This window comes from Mycteria americana, chromosome 1, assembly GCF_035582795.1.
Source record: "Mycteria americana isolate JAX WOST 10 ecotype Jacksonville Zoo and Gardens chromosome 1, USCA_MyAme_1.0, whole genome shotgun sequence".
Classification (NCBI taxonomy): Eukaryota; Metazoa; Chordata; class Aves; order Ciconiiformes; family Ciconiidae; genus Mycteria; species Mycteria americana.
In genome coordinates, this window is record NC_134365.1 from 151,203,994 (window position 1) to 151,222,600 (window position 18,607).

Genomic DNA, 18,607 nt, shown 5'->3' on the forward strand with positions numbered 1-18,607 from the left:
TTTTTTGGGAAAGTCAAATGCATTTTTTTTCCTCTCTCTGTGTGTCTGTTTCTCTCATCCTCACTCTACGGAAGGAAAGAAAGGTGGGTCTAAAATGTCATTTGGTTCTGACACAAATCTGATTGGGCAACGAGAGACAGATTTCCGCTGTGTGTTGAGCTGAACCCTATATAAGGTCCTCACTAGTAATTTTCAGTCTTATATCTTTTCATGAGGGGCTAATGGCTGAAAGAGTGCAGAACCACAGGTAAGTGAATCTGATGGACATTTCGGAATGAAAACCTCCCCTAAACCCTCAGATTGTGTAGGGCTTATGGGGATTGCTAGATACTAAACCAAAGGGACCGGAAAGCTCTGAACAAAATAACCAAGTATTTTCATCGAGCAAAGGATCTAATGAGGGAGAAACTCCCCTGTTACAGGGTGAACATGTGAACCATGGGGCTTGTAAATGCCGCAAAGCCACTAGCACCTAGTCCAGCTGTAGCCCTGAGAGGGCCTACAGCTCCATGCCAACGCCCTGGAAACCCTTGCAGATCTAGTGGTAAGGGAGACGACCCGTGGTTATGAAACAGTATTATTGAGCAAGAGGTTGGCTTTGTGGTGTTGTAGAGATGATAATAAGCTGGAAATAGTTTATTATAGTCAAACTATCAGATGTCAGATAAATATAGCTACTAGAAGAGGGAGAAATTTCAATTAAAACCATATTATAAATATGAGCATGATGGGATACACAGAAGATGCCTGAAGGTGAGTACCTATAAATATGACTGTGTTATATTGGTAGAAATACGTTTTTGCTTTTGGATACAATTTGAAGTAGTTGTCCGGTCATTTAATATTAATCCTATGGGACAATCATAGTGTTAGGCTAATGTTAAATGCATGCGATTTCCATTTCTGTATACAAAATGGAAATAGTATGTATCGTGCATATGTGTGCTGTATTGCACACAAATACCTTACATAGAGCATAAACTGGTGCCTATATATAGCACGTTTTATGTATTTTTGCCTGTGGTACACTGAGATAACACATAATCAATCACCTGGGTAGCAGCAGCTGAAACCTCCTGGCAGACCAGAAAGCATTCAGTGATGTATGCAGAAGCTGCCTTGCCCGTGCCAGGCCAATACAGATGACAATTAATGCATGACTGGCAGCAGATAGTTTTGTTTTCCCTTAGTGTCACCGTGTCTGATTTTTAGGACACGTTGTTCACGGTTTTCCTCATCTTTTTTTAGCACAGATGGTAATAGTGTCCATGCTGAAAACTCCGTTGCACACCAACGGCAAGATGGGTGTGCATGCCACGGGAGTCAACGTTTTTTGTCCCATTTGTGGGAGAGTTTGAAAGCTTGGCTCTGGTTATAGCAGGAATTTTGCCTGCAGCCTGATCTATGCTACCTGGCCTACTTTGGTAGCCACAGTGGGAAAGATAAAGTGACACAGGATTTAATGAGGTCCATAGAACCTTGGGAGATACCTGAGGCGACTGCTTAAGAGAGCTGAAGCCTATTCTGCTGCATCTTTGCTCCTGTGTTCACCCAAGCTACTACACTACAGCTAACTCGAAGTGGCTGACCTGTGCCTCAGTCACATCTTATTGCGAAATAAGCAGAGCTAGATTTTTCCACCCGTAGCTGTTGCACTGAAAAGCTGTGGGGACAGCAGCATCTTGTGGTATGTTGTTTGCATCTCCTGGAGTGAAAGGAAAGGGACAGAAGTGATGTTTATGCTGAGCCAGATGCGTTTGTGCCACAAGTCAGCCCCCATAAACTAGGGATGAAGTAGCCTTTCTGCTTGCAAAGGGTGAACCAAAGCTCACCAGGCCCGGAGCGAGGAAAAGAGCAGTTAACTCTTAAGTTAACGCTGAGTATTTTCATTGTATCTTCTGTCTTGTAATAAACTTCCCTGTAGATTTCAAGACTCTTTCCCTCCGTCTTCTCCTGATTTCCTCTGGGAAAAAATGCGTGGGCTTTTCTTTGTCCTGGTGATGTGCACAGCAGGCACCTCTGCTTTCAGACTCCATCAAGTCAAAAGCACAGGTAAGGGAACACTTTTGGGTTTTTTTCTGTCTCCCTCTCCCTTCTTTTTAATGTGCCTGGCTAACAGTAATGTAAAAATATCTCTGATTTATATAGAAAACTGCCCAGATCACACCGTGTTTTTCAAACACTACTATGAACTGCATGGAGAACCTGTGGTTCTGAAATGCCCTTCCCCCAGATACAAACATTTGGATTTTTCTGCCTTGACCCCTAATATCACATGGTATAAAAATGGTTCAAAATCCATAATATCAGGAAGAGATGAAGATCCAAGAATCTGGGCAAAAGGAGATGCACTCTGGTTTTTACCAGCAATGCCAGAAGACTCAGGAGTATATATCTGCACCAGAAGGTGGGTATTTAAAAGAAAATCCAGTGCACTAACAAGATGACTATGTCTAAAATACATTAGCTTGATTCTAAACTCCAGTTATGTTCGGAGCATGTCTGGATAGGATCATTTCCTTGCCGACTTTATTAGAGAAAAAAATGTGGAAAGTCAGAACACCTAAATGCATTGTGTGTCTCCTATAGATACATATACTGAAATCTGGATAAATCGTGACACGGTATTGCCGCTCTGGCTATGATCTCACGAGGAAAGAGTACAGAGTTTGTTCTAGGTTATTTATCAGCCAGTCAGGGCTATGGCAATTGGGGACGTGCTGCAGGCAGGGGATTCTGCAGAACGCAGCCCTCACGTTACAGCTCCAGAGAAGCAAATAGCCTTGTTTGCACTTCAGATTGCCTTACGAAGAATATACCGAGGCACCGTGGCTCTGCAGTGGCTTCCTTCTTCCCTCTTCTTTATCCCTGGTCTTTCCTTTTCTTCTGCTTCACATTTTAAAAGAGAATTTGATTGCCTTGGTATTCCTGGAAGATCCTTCATGAGACCTGATATGTATTTACTAGACTCGTACCAGCCTTGTGATATTGCAGTGGGTTGAGACTTGAGCCATGGCTTTTTTCAGCCCTACTGGTCATTTTTTTCTGAGTGTTTACAATCTGACAGCCTGTTGTACCGTTTCAAAAGAGGTATCAGAGTCTGGATTTGTGGGGGACTGAGGAAGGCAAAAACGCCCATCACCATTAGAGCCTGAACTACAGAAGGTGTCCCAGGTCCTTGTCCCCTGCCGGCTCCTCCATCCAGTCAGCTCCCAGTACACCCCTGGCAAGTGGCACCTTGCTCTGGGGTCTATAGTGGAAAACACCTCTCTGCATCCCTGGAGCTGCCTGTCTAGGTTCCTTGCTGGCAAGGCACACCTCGTGAGTGACGTGTGTCAGCAGTAGAAGAGATGGACAGGCAGAACTCAAGTTAATAAATCATGCTCAGCATATAGGGTTGGCCTTTCTGCATGTCTCAGCAGCAATTGCAGTGGTGGGGCAGAAGAGAAGACTGATATTGAGGCCAGAATTACAAAAGGTTGCAAATATTGTCCTAGAGCACAGAGCAGTTGCCTGAGACCTTCAAGGGTGTTTTTTAATCCCCTTTTTGGACTATTCTGCCTCAGTTCCTCAACCTATAACACTGTGGCAGTGTTACTGACAGCTACAGTAAAATGCTGTGAAACCTGTTTGAAAAAGATACGCAAGAGCCGAGTACATAACTTCATCGCTAACATTATTACAGGATTAATAAAATACAAACAGATTGTATTTCCTTTGCAAATCATCCCACAGGGAAGCCACCACATTTTTTTCAACACTCTGTAAAATGAGGGTAGAAGCAAATTATTACGGATCTCTGCTTCTGCTGAGCAAGTATTTTGGATGTAGATGCCCGAGCTGCAGGCGACAGCCAGCCACAGTGCCCCAGCAGCAGCGCGACTCAGTCTGCTCGCAGCCCCCAGCTGCTCTCCAGGAGGTGCAGCCCAGACCCCCTGGCTTTGCTGGCCCCCGGAGGGGTCAGGCACTGCCCTGGGTGGAGGCATCCCCAAGGCAGGCTTTCAGAGGTCGGAAAGGACATAGTTTAAGCACCTATCTCCCCCAGTTTGGTCCTCCTCGAGACTGGAAGCGATTGCCACTTGGGGCCAGAAAGAAAAGTTAAATATTGTAAAACTTTCAAGGCAAGAATGCCTTCTTTTCTATGCAAAACAATATGCACTGACAGAAATGCCTACTGGTTGTGCAATATAACTGCAGATGTATCGATCGATGGATCCAGATGGATCGATGGACCAGATATTGCTGGATCGATGGACCAGATATTGCTGGATCGATGGGCTGGGGCCAATTGTATGAGGTTCAACAAGGCCAAGTGCCAGGTCCTGCACTTGGGCCACAGCAACCCCATGCAACGCTACAGGCTTGGGGCAGAGCGGCTGGAAAGCTGCCTGGCAGAGAAGGACCTGGGGGTGCTGGTTGACAGATGGCTGAATATGAGCCAGCAGTGTGCCCAGGTGGCCAAGAAGGCCAATGGCATCCTGGCTTGTATCAAAAATAGCATGGCCAGTAGGACTAGGGAAGTGATCGTCCCCCTGTACTCGGCACTGGTGAGGCCGCACCTCGAATACTGTGTTCAGTTTTGGGCCCCTCGCTACAAGAGAGACATGGAGGTGCTGGAGCGTGTCCAGAGAAGGGCAACGAAGCTGGTGAAGGGTCTGGAGCAGAAGTCTTATGAGGAGCGGCTGAGGGAGCTGGGGTTCTTTAGCCTGGAGAAGAGGAGGCTGAGGGGAGACCTTATTGCTCTCTACAACTGCCTGAAAGGAGGTTGTAGTGAGGTGGGGGTCGGTCTCTTCTCCCAAGTAACAAGTGATAGGACGAGAGGAAATGGCCTCAAGTTGCTCCAGGGGAGGTTTAGACTGGATATTAGGAAATTTTACTTCACTGAAAGGGTTGTCAAGCATTGGAACAGACTGCCCAGGGAAGTGGTTGAGTCGCCATCCCTGGAGGTATTTAAAAGACGTTTGGATGAGGTGCTTAGGGACATGGTGTAGTGGTGGTCTTGGCAGTGTTAGGTTTATGGTTGGACTCGATGATCTTAAGGGTCTTTTCCAACCTATACGATTCTGTGATTCTGTGATTCTGTATTTTAATACTTGCTTTAAGCTTTTTATTTCATCTTTAGGTCCCAATCATTAGGGTTTTCACAGTCAAGACCTCTTTCAAGGAAATGGTGGAGGGTTCATGACACACCTGCTGCTGTTTAGGTGGACATGTTCCTCCTCCTTGCAAAATTAAAATCATGTCTTAGCCTAAGGGTGCACAGCAAACTTGGTATACAAAAAAGAAAAGAAAAGACTGAAGCTGTGAGGCAGACGTGTCAGCAACATGTTTAGATTGTGCCAAAAAAACAGTACCAGTGATTTTCCAGGATCCCTCCTGGTATGATCTCAGTCTTGGCCTCTTACAAACAGCTAAGGAGGGAAACGGAGCCGGGAGGAAACCAAGGGTGTCACTCGAGTTCCCCTTGTCGCTGGTGGGTGCTCACCTCTCCCCTCTCTGTCCGCAGGAACTCCTCCTACTGCGCCGAGGTCTCCATCCACCTCACGGTCGTGGAGAAAACAGCTGCTCGGGAGATTGCCTATCTCCAGGTCCTCTTCACTTCCACCTCTGGAAAGATCGTTTGCCCGGACCTGTGGGATTTTACACCAAATAGGACAAGCGCGGAGCTCAAGTGGTACAAGGTAGAACTTTTACCTCCTCCTTGTGCAAAGCCTAATCCCAACCTGTTCGTAAAGGCACATACATCCCCGCTTTCTGTTTCTCCTGGTCATGATGTTGTTAAAGCCATGAGCACGGCATAATACACTGGGAATTTGGGGACAGGTGTATATATTTTAGGAAAGGTTCTCTGGGGTGGACTCAGCACAGGGTGTAGTGCTTCACATGTTATATGCTCTCACAGGCAGCGTAACTATTTTTAAGGCTAGGTTACCTACCCCGACTGCAGGGTTTGCCACTTCAGATTAGGCCCTTCTCTTTGGCGCTATGCTTCTTTTATGGCCCCTCTACTGAATCCCATAAAGTAGGACTTCCCAGTGATGCTTCCCTCGCGTGAGCTGTTCAGATGGGGTAGCTTGCATTAATAACAGGAATACAGCCTTTGGAAATACTGGATTCATCACACAACGCTTATAGTGTTCTCTTTCCTAACTTGCCAGTCCACAGCTTTTCAAGTAGGCAAGCCTGGTTTTGCCTGTAAGGTCAAATATCCTTCACTCGATCATCCTCAGCTGTACAATCTCGCACTGGACAGCACAGGAGTCTTCTTATATTTTCATAATACCTTGGCTTAGCTTTTATTTACACTCCTACTGTGATCGTACGCTGTGCCTCGTGCAGCCATCATTCTTACCATAGGATGCAATACCTAGGCTGGCTTCATACAGCAGTGCCTATGTCGTGATTGGTACCATACCAGCAAAACGTCTCTGCTCAGGATTCCCTTCAGAAGCAGGCTATCACCCCTTACTTATCTAAGTCAAAGCCTCCCCCCTCCCCAATATGGTTCTTGCTACGCCTGTCAGAAAGAGCTAACCTGCCTTCATGGAGAAGGAATATCATTGCTCCTAGCAGGGCTCCAACCCGTGTATGAACAGAGCCTTAGTGATGCAGAGCAGGAATTTATCACAGTTTACCAGATCATGCAGGGTAACTAATAGTTTTGTGAAACTTGCATGATTACTAAAATGTATTTATCTTAGAAGGATGGCTTAGAATGTTACTCTTATGAGGTCATGTATGGAAAGTAATAGTTGTGAAAACTTTCATGTTTACTAAAATGGTTTTGCCTTAGGAGAATGTGTTAGATGACTACTCTTAAGAGAACTGAGTAAAGAGCCCCTTATATCTTTTCCATCCTAAAATGTGCATTTGATTGAAAAGCTATACACACACATTATAGATAGATTAAAATAGCGATTCTTCATACTTCATATAGTGCCTCAGAGCATTTTAGAGATGGATACATGTTTGAAGAACCTGCCCCTTGGTGTGGAAGTGGAACTGCTCAGATTTCCCAGTGATAAGTGAACCTTTAATAACAGAGAGACAAGGATAAGTAATTCTGTCTGGAAGTTACAGAGTGTAACCACATCTATCATCTGAGCCATAACACCACTTGCTGTCCTTTCTCCAGGATGCTCTGCCTTTGGAAGGCGACAATGAAAAATTCGTAATTCTGAAAGGTTCGACTTCTCTGATCATGACTTCTGTGCTACCAACAGACGCTGGCTATTACACCTGCAAGATGTCATTTCCATATGAAGGTGTAATGTATGAAATCACCAGAACAATTCGACTGGAGACTGTTGGTAAATATTGACACCTTAAAACATTACAGCACTTAAGAGAAATCTCTTCTTTGTTAATGAAACTCAGAGAGGAACTCAGCCTTGGCTCCCAGCACTGCCAAGGAAAGGGGAACGCCGTGGGCGCTTGCTTTGGCACTGCTGAGTTTCCCACAGCCCCCCGGCAGGGCTGGGGTCACCCCTTGGCCTGACTTCCAGCAGATTTGCGGGAGGCAGAACTCGGCGTTGCAAGCACCTGTGGTTGTTAAACCGAATAATTTATGTCTTGGCTGGGGGGGGGGTCTCTGCAAATGACTGCAAGGGCTTAGGAAATAAAACATGTAATGCCCGCTCAGGCTGGGGGAAAGCCGCTATTTTGCCAATGTGTAATATAAGGAGGAGGCAGGCCTGGGGGTGCTGCTTCCTCCGGCTGGGTACTGCTGCCTGCTGGTGGAAGTGACTTTTGAAACGTGAATGCCTCCCTGGTGTGGGAGCGCGGAAGGTGTCATTTTCAGTCACGCAGACATCCATTCTCTGCTTGAGCTTGTGGCTTTTCTATTTTTGCGAGCATGAAATGAGTGTGCGAGGATCTCAGCGCTCACTGCTCATAAAAAGGACCGTGCTTAGTGCCTGATATTGCTGTTGCTTCCGAACGACACTCAGCAGCCCTAAATTCCTCAGGGTGAAGTGTATGGCTTGCTTTCAGGATCAAGAAGTGAGCTTGATCCTATCTATCTCCACAAACACAGATCTCTGGGCTTGAAATTGGAATCTTTCTCTTTGCCAGTGGGTTTAATAATCAAATGTTTTACTAGGAGATAAAAGATGTTGAGCAATGTGGCACATTTCTATTTATAGTTCTGGGGAATGCCCAAATTTTGTGTTGTGCTAGCACTGACTCTCTGTTCTCTTCCTCTCTCCAGAACAAGAAAAGAGAATTACCCCCATAATTGTGTATCCAACACAAAAGACAACCTCAGCTGCTCTCGGTAAGGCCCAACATAATTTTTGGAAGCATCTAATCAGAGAAAAATTAGAGCAGGTCCTCTTATGGTGTAATTTGTTGGCATAAATTGTTGTGTTTCTTTTGATCTTGATTATATTAGCTGAGGGTCGGTGTTGGAGTATCTTTTCCTTCTTATTGTCTACAACTAGATGCTATCTTTCATGTAGGAGAAGCTACAGAAATGCTGTAGATTTTAGCCTCTAACAAAGCAAGAAAAGCATGTTTGTACCCTTAGATCAGCTGCTCAGAGTCCCCCTTCACTAAGAACTATTCGTTTTCAATATTCCCTCAAATTGATCTAGGTTATCTGGTGGCTTTGAATAAGTCATCTAGCTCTTTTGGGAGGAGACACTTTTTCATTGCTTTTTACTGTTTGAACTAGACAGTTGTTGTTAGTTGGAAAGTACGTTGATAGGATCCCAGTTTTTCTTTGAAGATTATATTATGACAACAAATTTCTGTCGCATTTCCTCTTCCCAGAAAATGCCAGGTGTATTTTACACTAAGCTTTTTTAACTTGGGTACTATACACACAGCTGTGGCCTATGATATCTTAGTTTCCACTGCCACTTTTCTTTCCATTAGCGTAGGACTACCAAGTAATTTGTTTTGCCTGTCTAGCTCCGTGGAGTGTTTTATATCCCTTTTATCGCCATCTCCACAGATATAATAATAAAATTGTATGCATTAATGAGCCCTGCGTTTTCCACATAATATAGATATGCACCAGTCTGAAGGCTCTTTATCCTTAGCTCTGAGTTACAATAATTATAGCAAAACTTCTGAATTTTTGCACAATCACTTTATCTCCGGAGGTCCCTTCTTGAGCTGAATGCCTTTGCCCACAGCATCCCTGAGTGAAGGTACACTGTGGTTAATGCAGTTGCTCCAGAGCAGTAAATCACACCGTGCCCTTTGGGCTGTGATACGTCAGAAGGAGCAAGGCCACAGGAATACAGCTTTGCCTCCTGAGGAATGTGTCTAGTGCAAGAGTTGCTAACTGTTGCAATGGGAAAATAATTTGGTTAGCAGCGGGAAGGACTGCCAAACTGAAAGGTCTTGCTGCCAGAGAGTAAGGGATGAAAAGCAATCTGGGGCTTAACCTCAGTTTTGAATGTAGTGGTGCTTGACTTGTGTGGGAACTTGATCTCCCACTGGAGATGTTGGTTTTCACCAAGAGAAAGAGTAGTTCTCCATATGTAGCCAAATGGCTTTTTAATCTTTCTTTTACCAACAGGCTCCAAGATGACTCTGCCATGCAAAGTGTTTGTGGGCCTGAGCAGCCACGTCCATACTGACGTGGAATGGCTAGCAAATGACACCACCGTCGACGTGCTTTACAAGCAGAGCAGAGTTACAGAGGGGGAACGACAGTAAGTCTGGCTGCAAGTGTTTCTTTGTGCTTGTTGTTTTAATGCACAGCGTTACAGGGGCTCTCTGTGCAGCTGAATGCCAGGTAATGAAATGGGATATGGACGGATCTGAAGTGAAGGGGAGAGCTGAGAAAAAAACAGGCAGGCAAGCAAAAAAAACCCCAAACCCAACCCAGGCAGTGTTAAATCAATTCTTTATCTCTGGTTTTTGTTCATGTTACACTGCAAATGAGCCAACTTCGAGGCTTAAACTTGAAGCACATTTTCATGGGCAGCTGAGCTGATGTAAGAGCTGACTGCAGTGGAAAGCAATGGGACTTGATCCTTCCCAGTGCTTCTCTTATCTCTCTCCTTCCCCTGTGCCAGCGAAACGGCAACATCCTCTCCCTGACATTCATGAGGTTCTCTGAACACACTAAGACAACAGAAAACTATCCAGTGGTTTGTTGGTTTTTTTTTTTATTTTTTTGAAATACCATTGTTTTTCCCCTTAGGGTTGTTCTTTTCCACATTAGTGAGTTAAACTGACTCACAGAGACGCCCAGTGAGTGCTCGTGCTGGCGCCAGGGAAGCACCGGGGGGGGGGGGGGAGATGCTGGTGGGAGGGAGAAGCAGGATGTCCCACATCCTCTTGCCCTGATCCATTGTCTCTCCCCATCTTGCGGAGCCTTCTCTCAGCTGCCTCATAGCTGCGTGCCTCAAGGCTTTTCCTGCTAGGAAAGGAAGGAAAAGATCTGCTTCTGTACCTGGCACATGTCACCTGAGCAGCGCTCACTCGCTGCGTTCAGGCCTGCTTCTAGTACTTTGCAAATGTGAGATAAACCTACCGACTGAAATCTCTTCATTGAGGTCCAAGTCTGCGTGTTTGATGCATCATTTGATGAAGCTGAGAGTGTCCACAAAGATCATCACCCTCACCTGGGTCACAGTAGCTCTGCCTGTACTGGTGGACAGAGCTGGGAAGGTTCCTGGGCTCTGGGATACCATTGCCTCTGCTATTAATGGTTAAACTGGTCACTCACCAGCTAGCACCTTCCCAAAGAGCTCCTGGCTATCAATTAGGATTTAGCATGGGGCAGGGACCATTCCCAACAGAGTCTGAGGATGTGGCATGCCCATTTTGAGGGAGAAGAGTGTTTAACAGTTGTGGATGTGACCTGGTTTTGGCCATTTGTGGCCATCAGTGCCAGATAACAACGTGGCCGTGTTTAGTTTATTGCACAGCTGCAGCCAGAGGTAACATGGTAACTCAGCTGTATGCCCAAGCCTTTATGTGTTTTCACATTCCCCACAGCATGATTAAGACCATTAATTTATAATGTTGTTTACATGGATAAGTGACAGTGCGTTAAACCTGTGGTCAAGAGCCATAAAATGTACTGTGGCTATAGTCTCTGCAGGCTTTAGAATAGACCAGCACATGTACTTTCTTACTTGGACTTTACAAATGATTTTTATTATTATTATCACTATCATTATTACTGTTATATATTATTATACAATTGCACAAGGACAGGGACCATGCCAGCTAGGGCTCACGCAGAGCCCACGGTGTGTGAGACACCCCAGTTCTGCTGGAAGCCCTCAGAATGGCAGCAAGGCAAAACAGGTCAAATGCCACCAGGAAAACAAATTCCCCACAGAAATCCCTGGCAAAGTACCCACCGCCGTGTTGCTGCCTTCCTGCAGTACAGTCCTGGGAGAAGTGCACAGGGAACTCCATTGCCACAGTGCATAACACACTCATGATCGGGTCATTAAAGAGCAGCTGGACAACTGCTCCAGCAATGACTAAAAGATATCAAGAGACAATGTTTGACTGCAGCTAGAAAACCACTTTTAAGTAGTTGGACTGATGAAATAATCAGGTTGAAGGAAACTGGAAACTTCCTAGACAGTTTCTTGTATTGAGCTTTGGGCGCATGATAGACAGGAATGGTGGTTCAGTTTGCTGAGTGAACATTTGCAGGGTTATGTTCACCATATGTCTTCCAACTGGTAGTACGAATTAATCTCAGAAATGAATAGGTGGTCAGAGAGAAGGAATTAGGTCCTTCCATAATGCTGTGTAGAGAGCTCAAAGATATACAGAATTCTGCTTGCCTTTCTTCCCTCCTTCATTTTTGCAAGACAAATCCAGATCTTTTTTTTCCTGGAAGATTCAACATGTGCAGGACGGGTACTGACTTCTGAGACTCAAATAGTTGGCACAAGTGGGCTGGAAGACACAGGTATCCTCTAATGCTGAGGGGCTAGTTCAGAAATGAGCAAATATCCAATGCATTTTCTTGCAATGTGCTGTTAGAATGAACACATCAAATAGAGAAAAGCCAGCTTATAAAAGGATTTAACATTAAATTTTTCTTTTTCTTCCAGAGAAATTGTAGAAAATGGTGAAAACTTCATTGAAGTGCCACTGATTTTTGATTCTGTCGAAGAAGTGGATTTTTACACAGATTTTACGTGTCTGGCCCAGAACAGATATGGCTACCAAGTACTGCCAACAAGGGTCAAGCAGGAAGGTAACTGTTTGACTGCTTATTTGGGATAATTGTTGTCATTATTCTAATGCTAAATTATCATCCAAGCCTTTTACACTGTCAGAGATAGTACTGGGATGAATTATTGCCTGGGGAAAAAGTGGTTGCCTCTTCCACCTGTAGACTTTGGAATAGCCTGTTCACAAAATACACTTTCTGTGGGTCATTCACTGACATTTTCTGCAGGGATAAGGATCTGTGCTGGTATATCCGTTCATTGGATAGGGCTCCGATTTAGATGATACACTTTGTGAAATGATGGCTCCACTGAGACCACTGGCAAACTCCCATTGGGTGCAGCAGGGCCAGATCTCCTCCAGTTCCACAACAAGCAGTGAAAAAAAAAAAAAAGACAATAGCAGAATAAAGATCAGAGTGTTCCTTCTCATGCACAGACTGCCGCCAAAATAACAAGAAGTGTAAATTATGATGGGTGTTGTTATTTTGGCTCCTGTTGATGGGAAGAGAGGCTCTAAGCTCAGTGCAATTAGTATTGCAATGGGATGGACCATTGGCCAAGAACCAGCTGTAAAAACAATGTGAAGCAATGCTAACTGTTTCTTTGAATGACGTTGATGAATCACCAAAGCTTGCTTACACTGTCTTAGAAAGGCACATGAACATTTACAGTCTTCATTATGAGTTGTAACTCATGATTCACTCCAGCATCCTATGATGAGGGATTCATGCTGTGCTGCCCTTGTCTTCCATGAGCTACACCACAGGTATTACTAGAGAGGAGGCAATCCATGAACCAATATAGGCTGGAATAATCCCAAATGGTCTGGACAGACACTGGTCTTGGAAATTAGCTGTATTTTGGGAAAAAGCTCAGAGTCTTGGCTTGATCATTAGTAATTTATAGGCTGCTCTGTATGAGAAAATTATTCACAGAGCTTGAGGGCAGACTAGCTGTTAGGTACTCCCTCTCCACGTGGTGCTTTTATTTCCTGCTTGGAGTGTCTCTACTTCCACCAAATTAAGATAGAAAGTGTATAGCCACTCTGAGCAGGGGTTGGGAAGAGTCATATGTATGCAAAAGGTTTGAACTTTAAATTCTCACCCTCTGTTTTTTTCCAATTCTTCCTCCCATCTTCATAAACCCATTTCCCAGAGCGCTCAATCATGAATCCTCTTCCTTTCACAGGTGATCAACCCTGCTGGAAGGTTAACTTGCAGACATCCTTTTTATTGTGATTTCTCCTCTTCCTCCTTGCACTTAGAGAACTATGTTCCTGGGAGGTTTTTTTCAAAATATTTCATTTCTTTACTTTTCCAGCTGTTGGCTTGTCCTGGTACATTGCAATGATTCCCATCGCATTGGCCTGCGTGATCGTGGCGGGGATATGGATACACAAGTGCTGGAAGTGGAGAGCTGATAAAGGATACACAATAGCAAAGGTTTAGAATCTGCTTTATTCTTCAACCGCCAGCAGAACAAAAATCATCCTGGCTATCTTTCACGTGAGACACAGAGAGACATTTCAGACCAAACTGCTTTCCCAGTGGATTGATATATCAGCTATTTTCCTCTTCTCTGAGTCTTCTACGATCTGATTGAGTTATAAGTTTTCATTTTTATGCTGCCTAGATGCAGGAAACCTGCTTCTATTATTTTGCAGCTAGGGTGCAATCTGTGACATTTTGGAACACAGAATACCAGGAACGTGCCCTGGATATGGGAAGGGTAGGGAAAGTGAGGTGCTCTCGCCCTCTGTAATTCCAATAGTCTTATTGTTTAAAAAAAAAAGGAAAAGAAAAACCTTAAAATCTAAAAACAGAAGCTAAGAAAGCTTGCTACAGAAGGACTATTCCACGCCAGAATGAAAATGCAGTTTTCTTATGCATCCAAAATAATTTTATTTTACTTCAGTCTAAAAAGAGTCAGTTTTTTCCCTTTTCCAGAGCCAAATACAGTTGTCATGGCAACGGTGTATCTATGAACTTTTCCACAGAAAATCTAAATTTTTTCACCATTTGGATTACGCTTTGCTTAAATGGACTGTCTCAGAATATCCCTTCCCGAGAGATAACTACATCAGCATAACATAATTGTACACTGGAGAATTCAGTTCTGTTTTATCTACCCGTATCTCATAGACTCATAGGCAGCTGTAACATGTTGTTATCTTTGCCAAGAAAAGAATTTGGAGGGATGTTTTAGTGTTTTGAGAGTCATTTAACTAATACAAAGTTCTGTTCCTGGAAGTGATTGGACAGATTACCAGTAATAATGTACAGTCTTGCCCTTCTGTGCCTCTAACTCTTTCATGACTGGCCTGATTCTCCTCTCTGATATGAGTACAAAAGTCTGGCATAGGTTCCCATAAACAATGAGTCTGCACCAGGCTAAAGCCGGTGCAGCTTCAGGAACCTTGTGTCCTTTAAACTGAAGCATGCAAATTGATTACTCGTGATGCAAAACGCTGCCTGTTAGGTTAATCTACCTGGATTCCAGTCTTGACATAAATCAGAAGGGAGCAATACATAATCAGTGACCGTGTTGTGCTTTGAGGATCAGAATGAACAGAATGACTCGGTTACTTCTCTTCCAAGAGATAACACTTATGATAGCAGAGAAATAGTTCCATCATATATAATGTGTATTATCTTCACCTGTACGGGAGGGGAAGAGAACCAGCCTTAAGGTCTAGATTGTTACAGACCCATAACTGACACCTCTCTCAGACACCAAAGACAAAGCTTTTTGTTGGGGTAAATCAGCCCAGAGGTTTTTCAAACTCTGTAGGAAAAAAAATAATCAGGAAAAACATTGGCTCCAAAGAACAAATTGTAAAGTAAGAATGTTAGAACTGCTTGTGGTCCCACAATCTAGGGAAATTAATGACTTGCATCCATCTGGGAGAGGCCATAATCTAATTCCTTTGCACCACCACTTACAGCTGGTTCTGAGTTTAGCCCAGCAAATATCTGGAAGGTTTTTAAAGACTAGGATGTGACTTGAATTAAGAAATCCTTCAATCTATTAGCAAGAACCTTCACATTTTATCAGATTTATGCCAAAGTCTCCCTTTAAATATTCTAAATGTTTGCTGTGAAGATGCAGGCACAGAGATTAGATTTCTGACACAGTCTGAGTCAATGGTGACCAAAGAAGACCACAGGACTTACTGTTTCCAAGTGCAGGATGTTAAAGATGATGATAAAGAGTACATAAATTTTATGGGCAGATAGGAAAAAGGTGGCTGCAAGTGTGGAAAACAGTCAATCCACTTGGATATCTGTTCTTTGAAGGAAGAAAACTATAGATGAACTGACCATTGCTGGAAGGAACATGAAAAATGCTTTAGGTACATCAGGAATGCTCATTTTTATCAAGCAATTGCTAGTCTGTAGCTAGAGAACGAATAAGTTTTGCCAATAAGTGTAACCTTTCAAAATGTGATTTGTTCTTGCTACCCATCTGTATCCTCCAAGAGTAGTGTGATAACACATCTGGCTGTAGGCGCGGGGTTGGATTTCACTAAGTAGAGGAAAAGAAGTAGAACTTTTGGTATATGGGGTATCAGTGCCATAAGAAAGTTAAATACCTCAGGTCCTCCTCCAAACTAGAGATGGGGAAAGAAATGTGAATGCAAGATAAAAATTAGGCATACAGAGGACTGATGTTACATACTCAGTGGCGTCTTGAATACAAAGGGAATGTAAAGAAACAAAGGTTTATCTTTTATGAAGTGATATTTGCTTCTCTGACTACTGGTATAGTAATATTCTGAAGGCTTTCATCATAGGTAGACTTGTTCAAGTGAACTACATAGTGTAAATGTTTTACAGGTAGACTTGAACAAGTGACCTACATAATGTAAATGTTTTACATTGATTAGGATTGTTATAAACAGGGGTAACGTGGTCTATATTGTTTTTGAAAATGTTACCTGAAAAATGGAAAAAAAAATAAAAACAAAGCAAAGTGCTGATGTGTGAGTTGGGTGGGAAGGAAGATGTGAGATGGCTCTTTGGGGGTGGCAGCTCTTTCCCGGAGAGCTGTGATTTTTCCAGCGCTGTGCTGCAGAGGGGCTGGTCCCCTCGGGGTACAGTGACCCCCGCTCTGCGGGGCTGCGGGATGAGCTCCGTCCTTCAGCCGCTTCTGCTCCCACCCTGTGGCTGTGCCATGTCGTGCCCAAGGGAGACCAAACCCTGATGGGCCAAGCTTCTCTCCTGACTGCCACCACATTCATTGCTCTGCAGTCCCCTGAGCCTTTGGGCTCACTCTGGGCAGGTGGTATTGGGTGATATTTCTCTCTCTGGCTACCAACTGTGGAAGGATTGGATCCCTCCACTGACTTCTATGGGGGGACTTCTGGGAATGTAGGTTAACACAGACTGTCACTGTGGGGATGTGAATTTAGCATGCGCTCCCCAGGCAGGGAGATCTGTCTAATTCAGCTTCGCAAAGGCAAAATTTTTGTCTCCTCTTCTCAGTTAAAAGTAGAGAACTCCAGTTGTCACTGTCCTTGGGTAGGTCCATCCTGGGAAGTTCAGAGTCATTAGCCTCAAGGTACTTTGAGGAGAAAATGTCCTAAATCTGAAGGCAAACTGAGACCGAGGGCTTGTACCAGTTTATAATTGGACCTGAAAAGAAATACAATATCAGGGAACGCCACTTCACATCAAGAATTCAGGGCTCTGCAGCACAATGTTTCTCTTCAGAAAAATTAATGATGTAAGGAGGACTAAGCCACCTTGTTCCTGGGACTGTGTGGGTTTATAGCATTTGCCAGAGAGCTCATCTGTCCGCAACAACTTCAAAGGCACACCTACAGAGGGGAAGAGACTGCTTTCCCATGCTTGGCATGGCATGAGTTACCATCCAGGACAGAGGCTGCTCCTGTAGAAGTAGTAAACAAAGTAACATGTCAAAGTGACATGTAAAAAAGTGACAAAGTGACAAAGTGACAAAGTGACAAAGTAAACATGTCATTTGGAGAGCACCAAATAACTAGATCTGCTAGTTCCCAAGCAAAACCCTCAAATAAATGTGGGAGCAGGTGGAAATAAAATTGGATCTGTGCACAGAGCTGATCTTGGCAGAAAAAGATAAGAAGGTTAAATTTTTTTTATTCTCTTAGGTGGGGAGGGAAGCTGTGCATGCAGGAGGACAAGAAACATGTGAAATACCATTGCCAGGAATAATGCTTCAAATATGAGAATAGTTGATTAAAGTGTTTGATGGTTATTCTGACTCAAGTCTGCAAAGCAAGAGACCCAGGAGAGCAAAACAAAGTAAGGAATAGATCTTATGTTTTGGAGCTGAGAATTCCCTGTCCACTCATAACTTTGGAGCTGCTAAACATAGCATAGGGTGTAGTGCCTCTCATCCAGCCTTTGACCAGCCGAAAGGAATACAGCTGGTCCAAGCTAGCCATTGATGTTTCCTCTCCACTCAGTGGAGAAAGAGTCATCTCCGGTGCCTAAAATAAATGGGATGAATTGCCCTCTAGAGGTGGCTGTCTTCTTCCACCAGCTTAAGACAAAGCGAGACAAATCGACCCTGGATTACAGGAGTGATTGGTTGTGCACCACTTGATTTCAGGTTATTGGAGAGGAAACAGATTTAAGCCCAGAGACATGTAGTTGAGGCTACTAGGCTTCCTTGGGAAATTACTTTAATGCTGGCAGCTCCCTGTGCAGAGCAAGGACACAGGCTCACGCTAAATGAAAATACTGTAAGAGGCTGAGAGGCAGGCACAAAGGTATGTATTGTGGGATCCAAAATAAGAGACAGGCTGACAACGTCTGGTCAGTGCCTTGAAAAATGTTTGTGGCCCATGGACTATGTGGTCGTGAAGTGCCACAGCTATCACAGGAAGAAAAGAAAGAGCTGCCGCGTGTGAGAGGCTGAAGTACACAGAGCCTCCCTGGGACCAGGAGGAAGTCTGCTGTACGTCTGCAGGCGAGCCGGCGGCTCTCGGTGCAAGCACGGGGCAGCTGGGGCTGCCAGCCCTTCCACAGCGCTCAGCCAGCTCAGCTCCCGCTGCAGCCAGTGCCCGCCTGCTCCTCGCAGGCACTGCTGGGCAACAGCAGCACACCGGAAAAAATATCGTTATATACAAATGGTATATCGTAAAACTAGCCTGCTGCCAGTGGACAAACACAGGCTGTCGATAAGAAAACCACTAAATATATATATAACTCATTAGTCTGCTTTAGTACGTTCATCGCACTGGAAATTACAGTCTATATCGGTCTATACGTTAGCTAGTATACACGATGTAAAGAGCTTAATAAAGCAGATGAAATATAGCACCAGTCAGTTTTCAAGAAGGACATATCATTACCTTCCTGAAGTTCCTCAAGGGAGAGCCAGGCACCTAATAATAATGGGGAAACTTCTAAAAACTCACATAGATCCAAGCTCACTTACTAGGACTTGGGAAATTT

At 44.2% G+C, this 18,607-nt stretch overlaps 1 protein-coding gene across 2 annotated transcripts; it reads left to right on the forward strand.

Moving 5' to 3' along the window:
* The first annotated feature begins 203 nt into the window (after positions 1–203).
* IL1R2 (interleukin 1 receptor type 2) lies at positions 204–15,597 on the forward strand. 2 transcript variants are annotated; one of them, XM_075524571.1, is made up of 9 exons: positions 204–247; positions 1,925–2,052; positions 2,149–2,407; positions 5,507–5,681; positions 7,136–7,310; positions 8,210–8,275; positions 9,530–9,665; positions 12,042–12,187; positions 13,485–15,597. In XM_075524571.1, the coding sequence occupies exons 1-9, from the start codon at positions 222–224 to the stop codon at positions 13,610–13,612; spliced, it is 1,239 nt and encodes a 412-aa protein (XP_075380686.1). In that variant the 5' UTR covers positions 204–221; the 3' UTR covers positions 13,613–15,597. The 2 variants fall into 2 exon arrangements, with proteins under 2 accessions (XP_075380686.1, XP_075380682.1); XM_075524567.1 differs by lacking the exon at positions 204–247 and adding an exon at positions 626–753.
* The last annotated feature ends 3,010 nt before the right edge of the window (positions 15,598–18,607 follow it).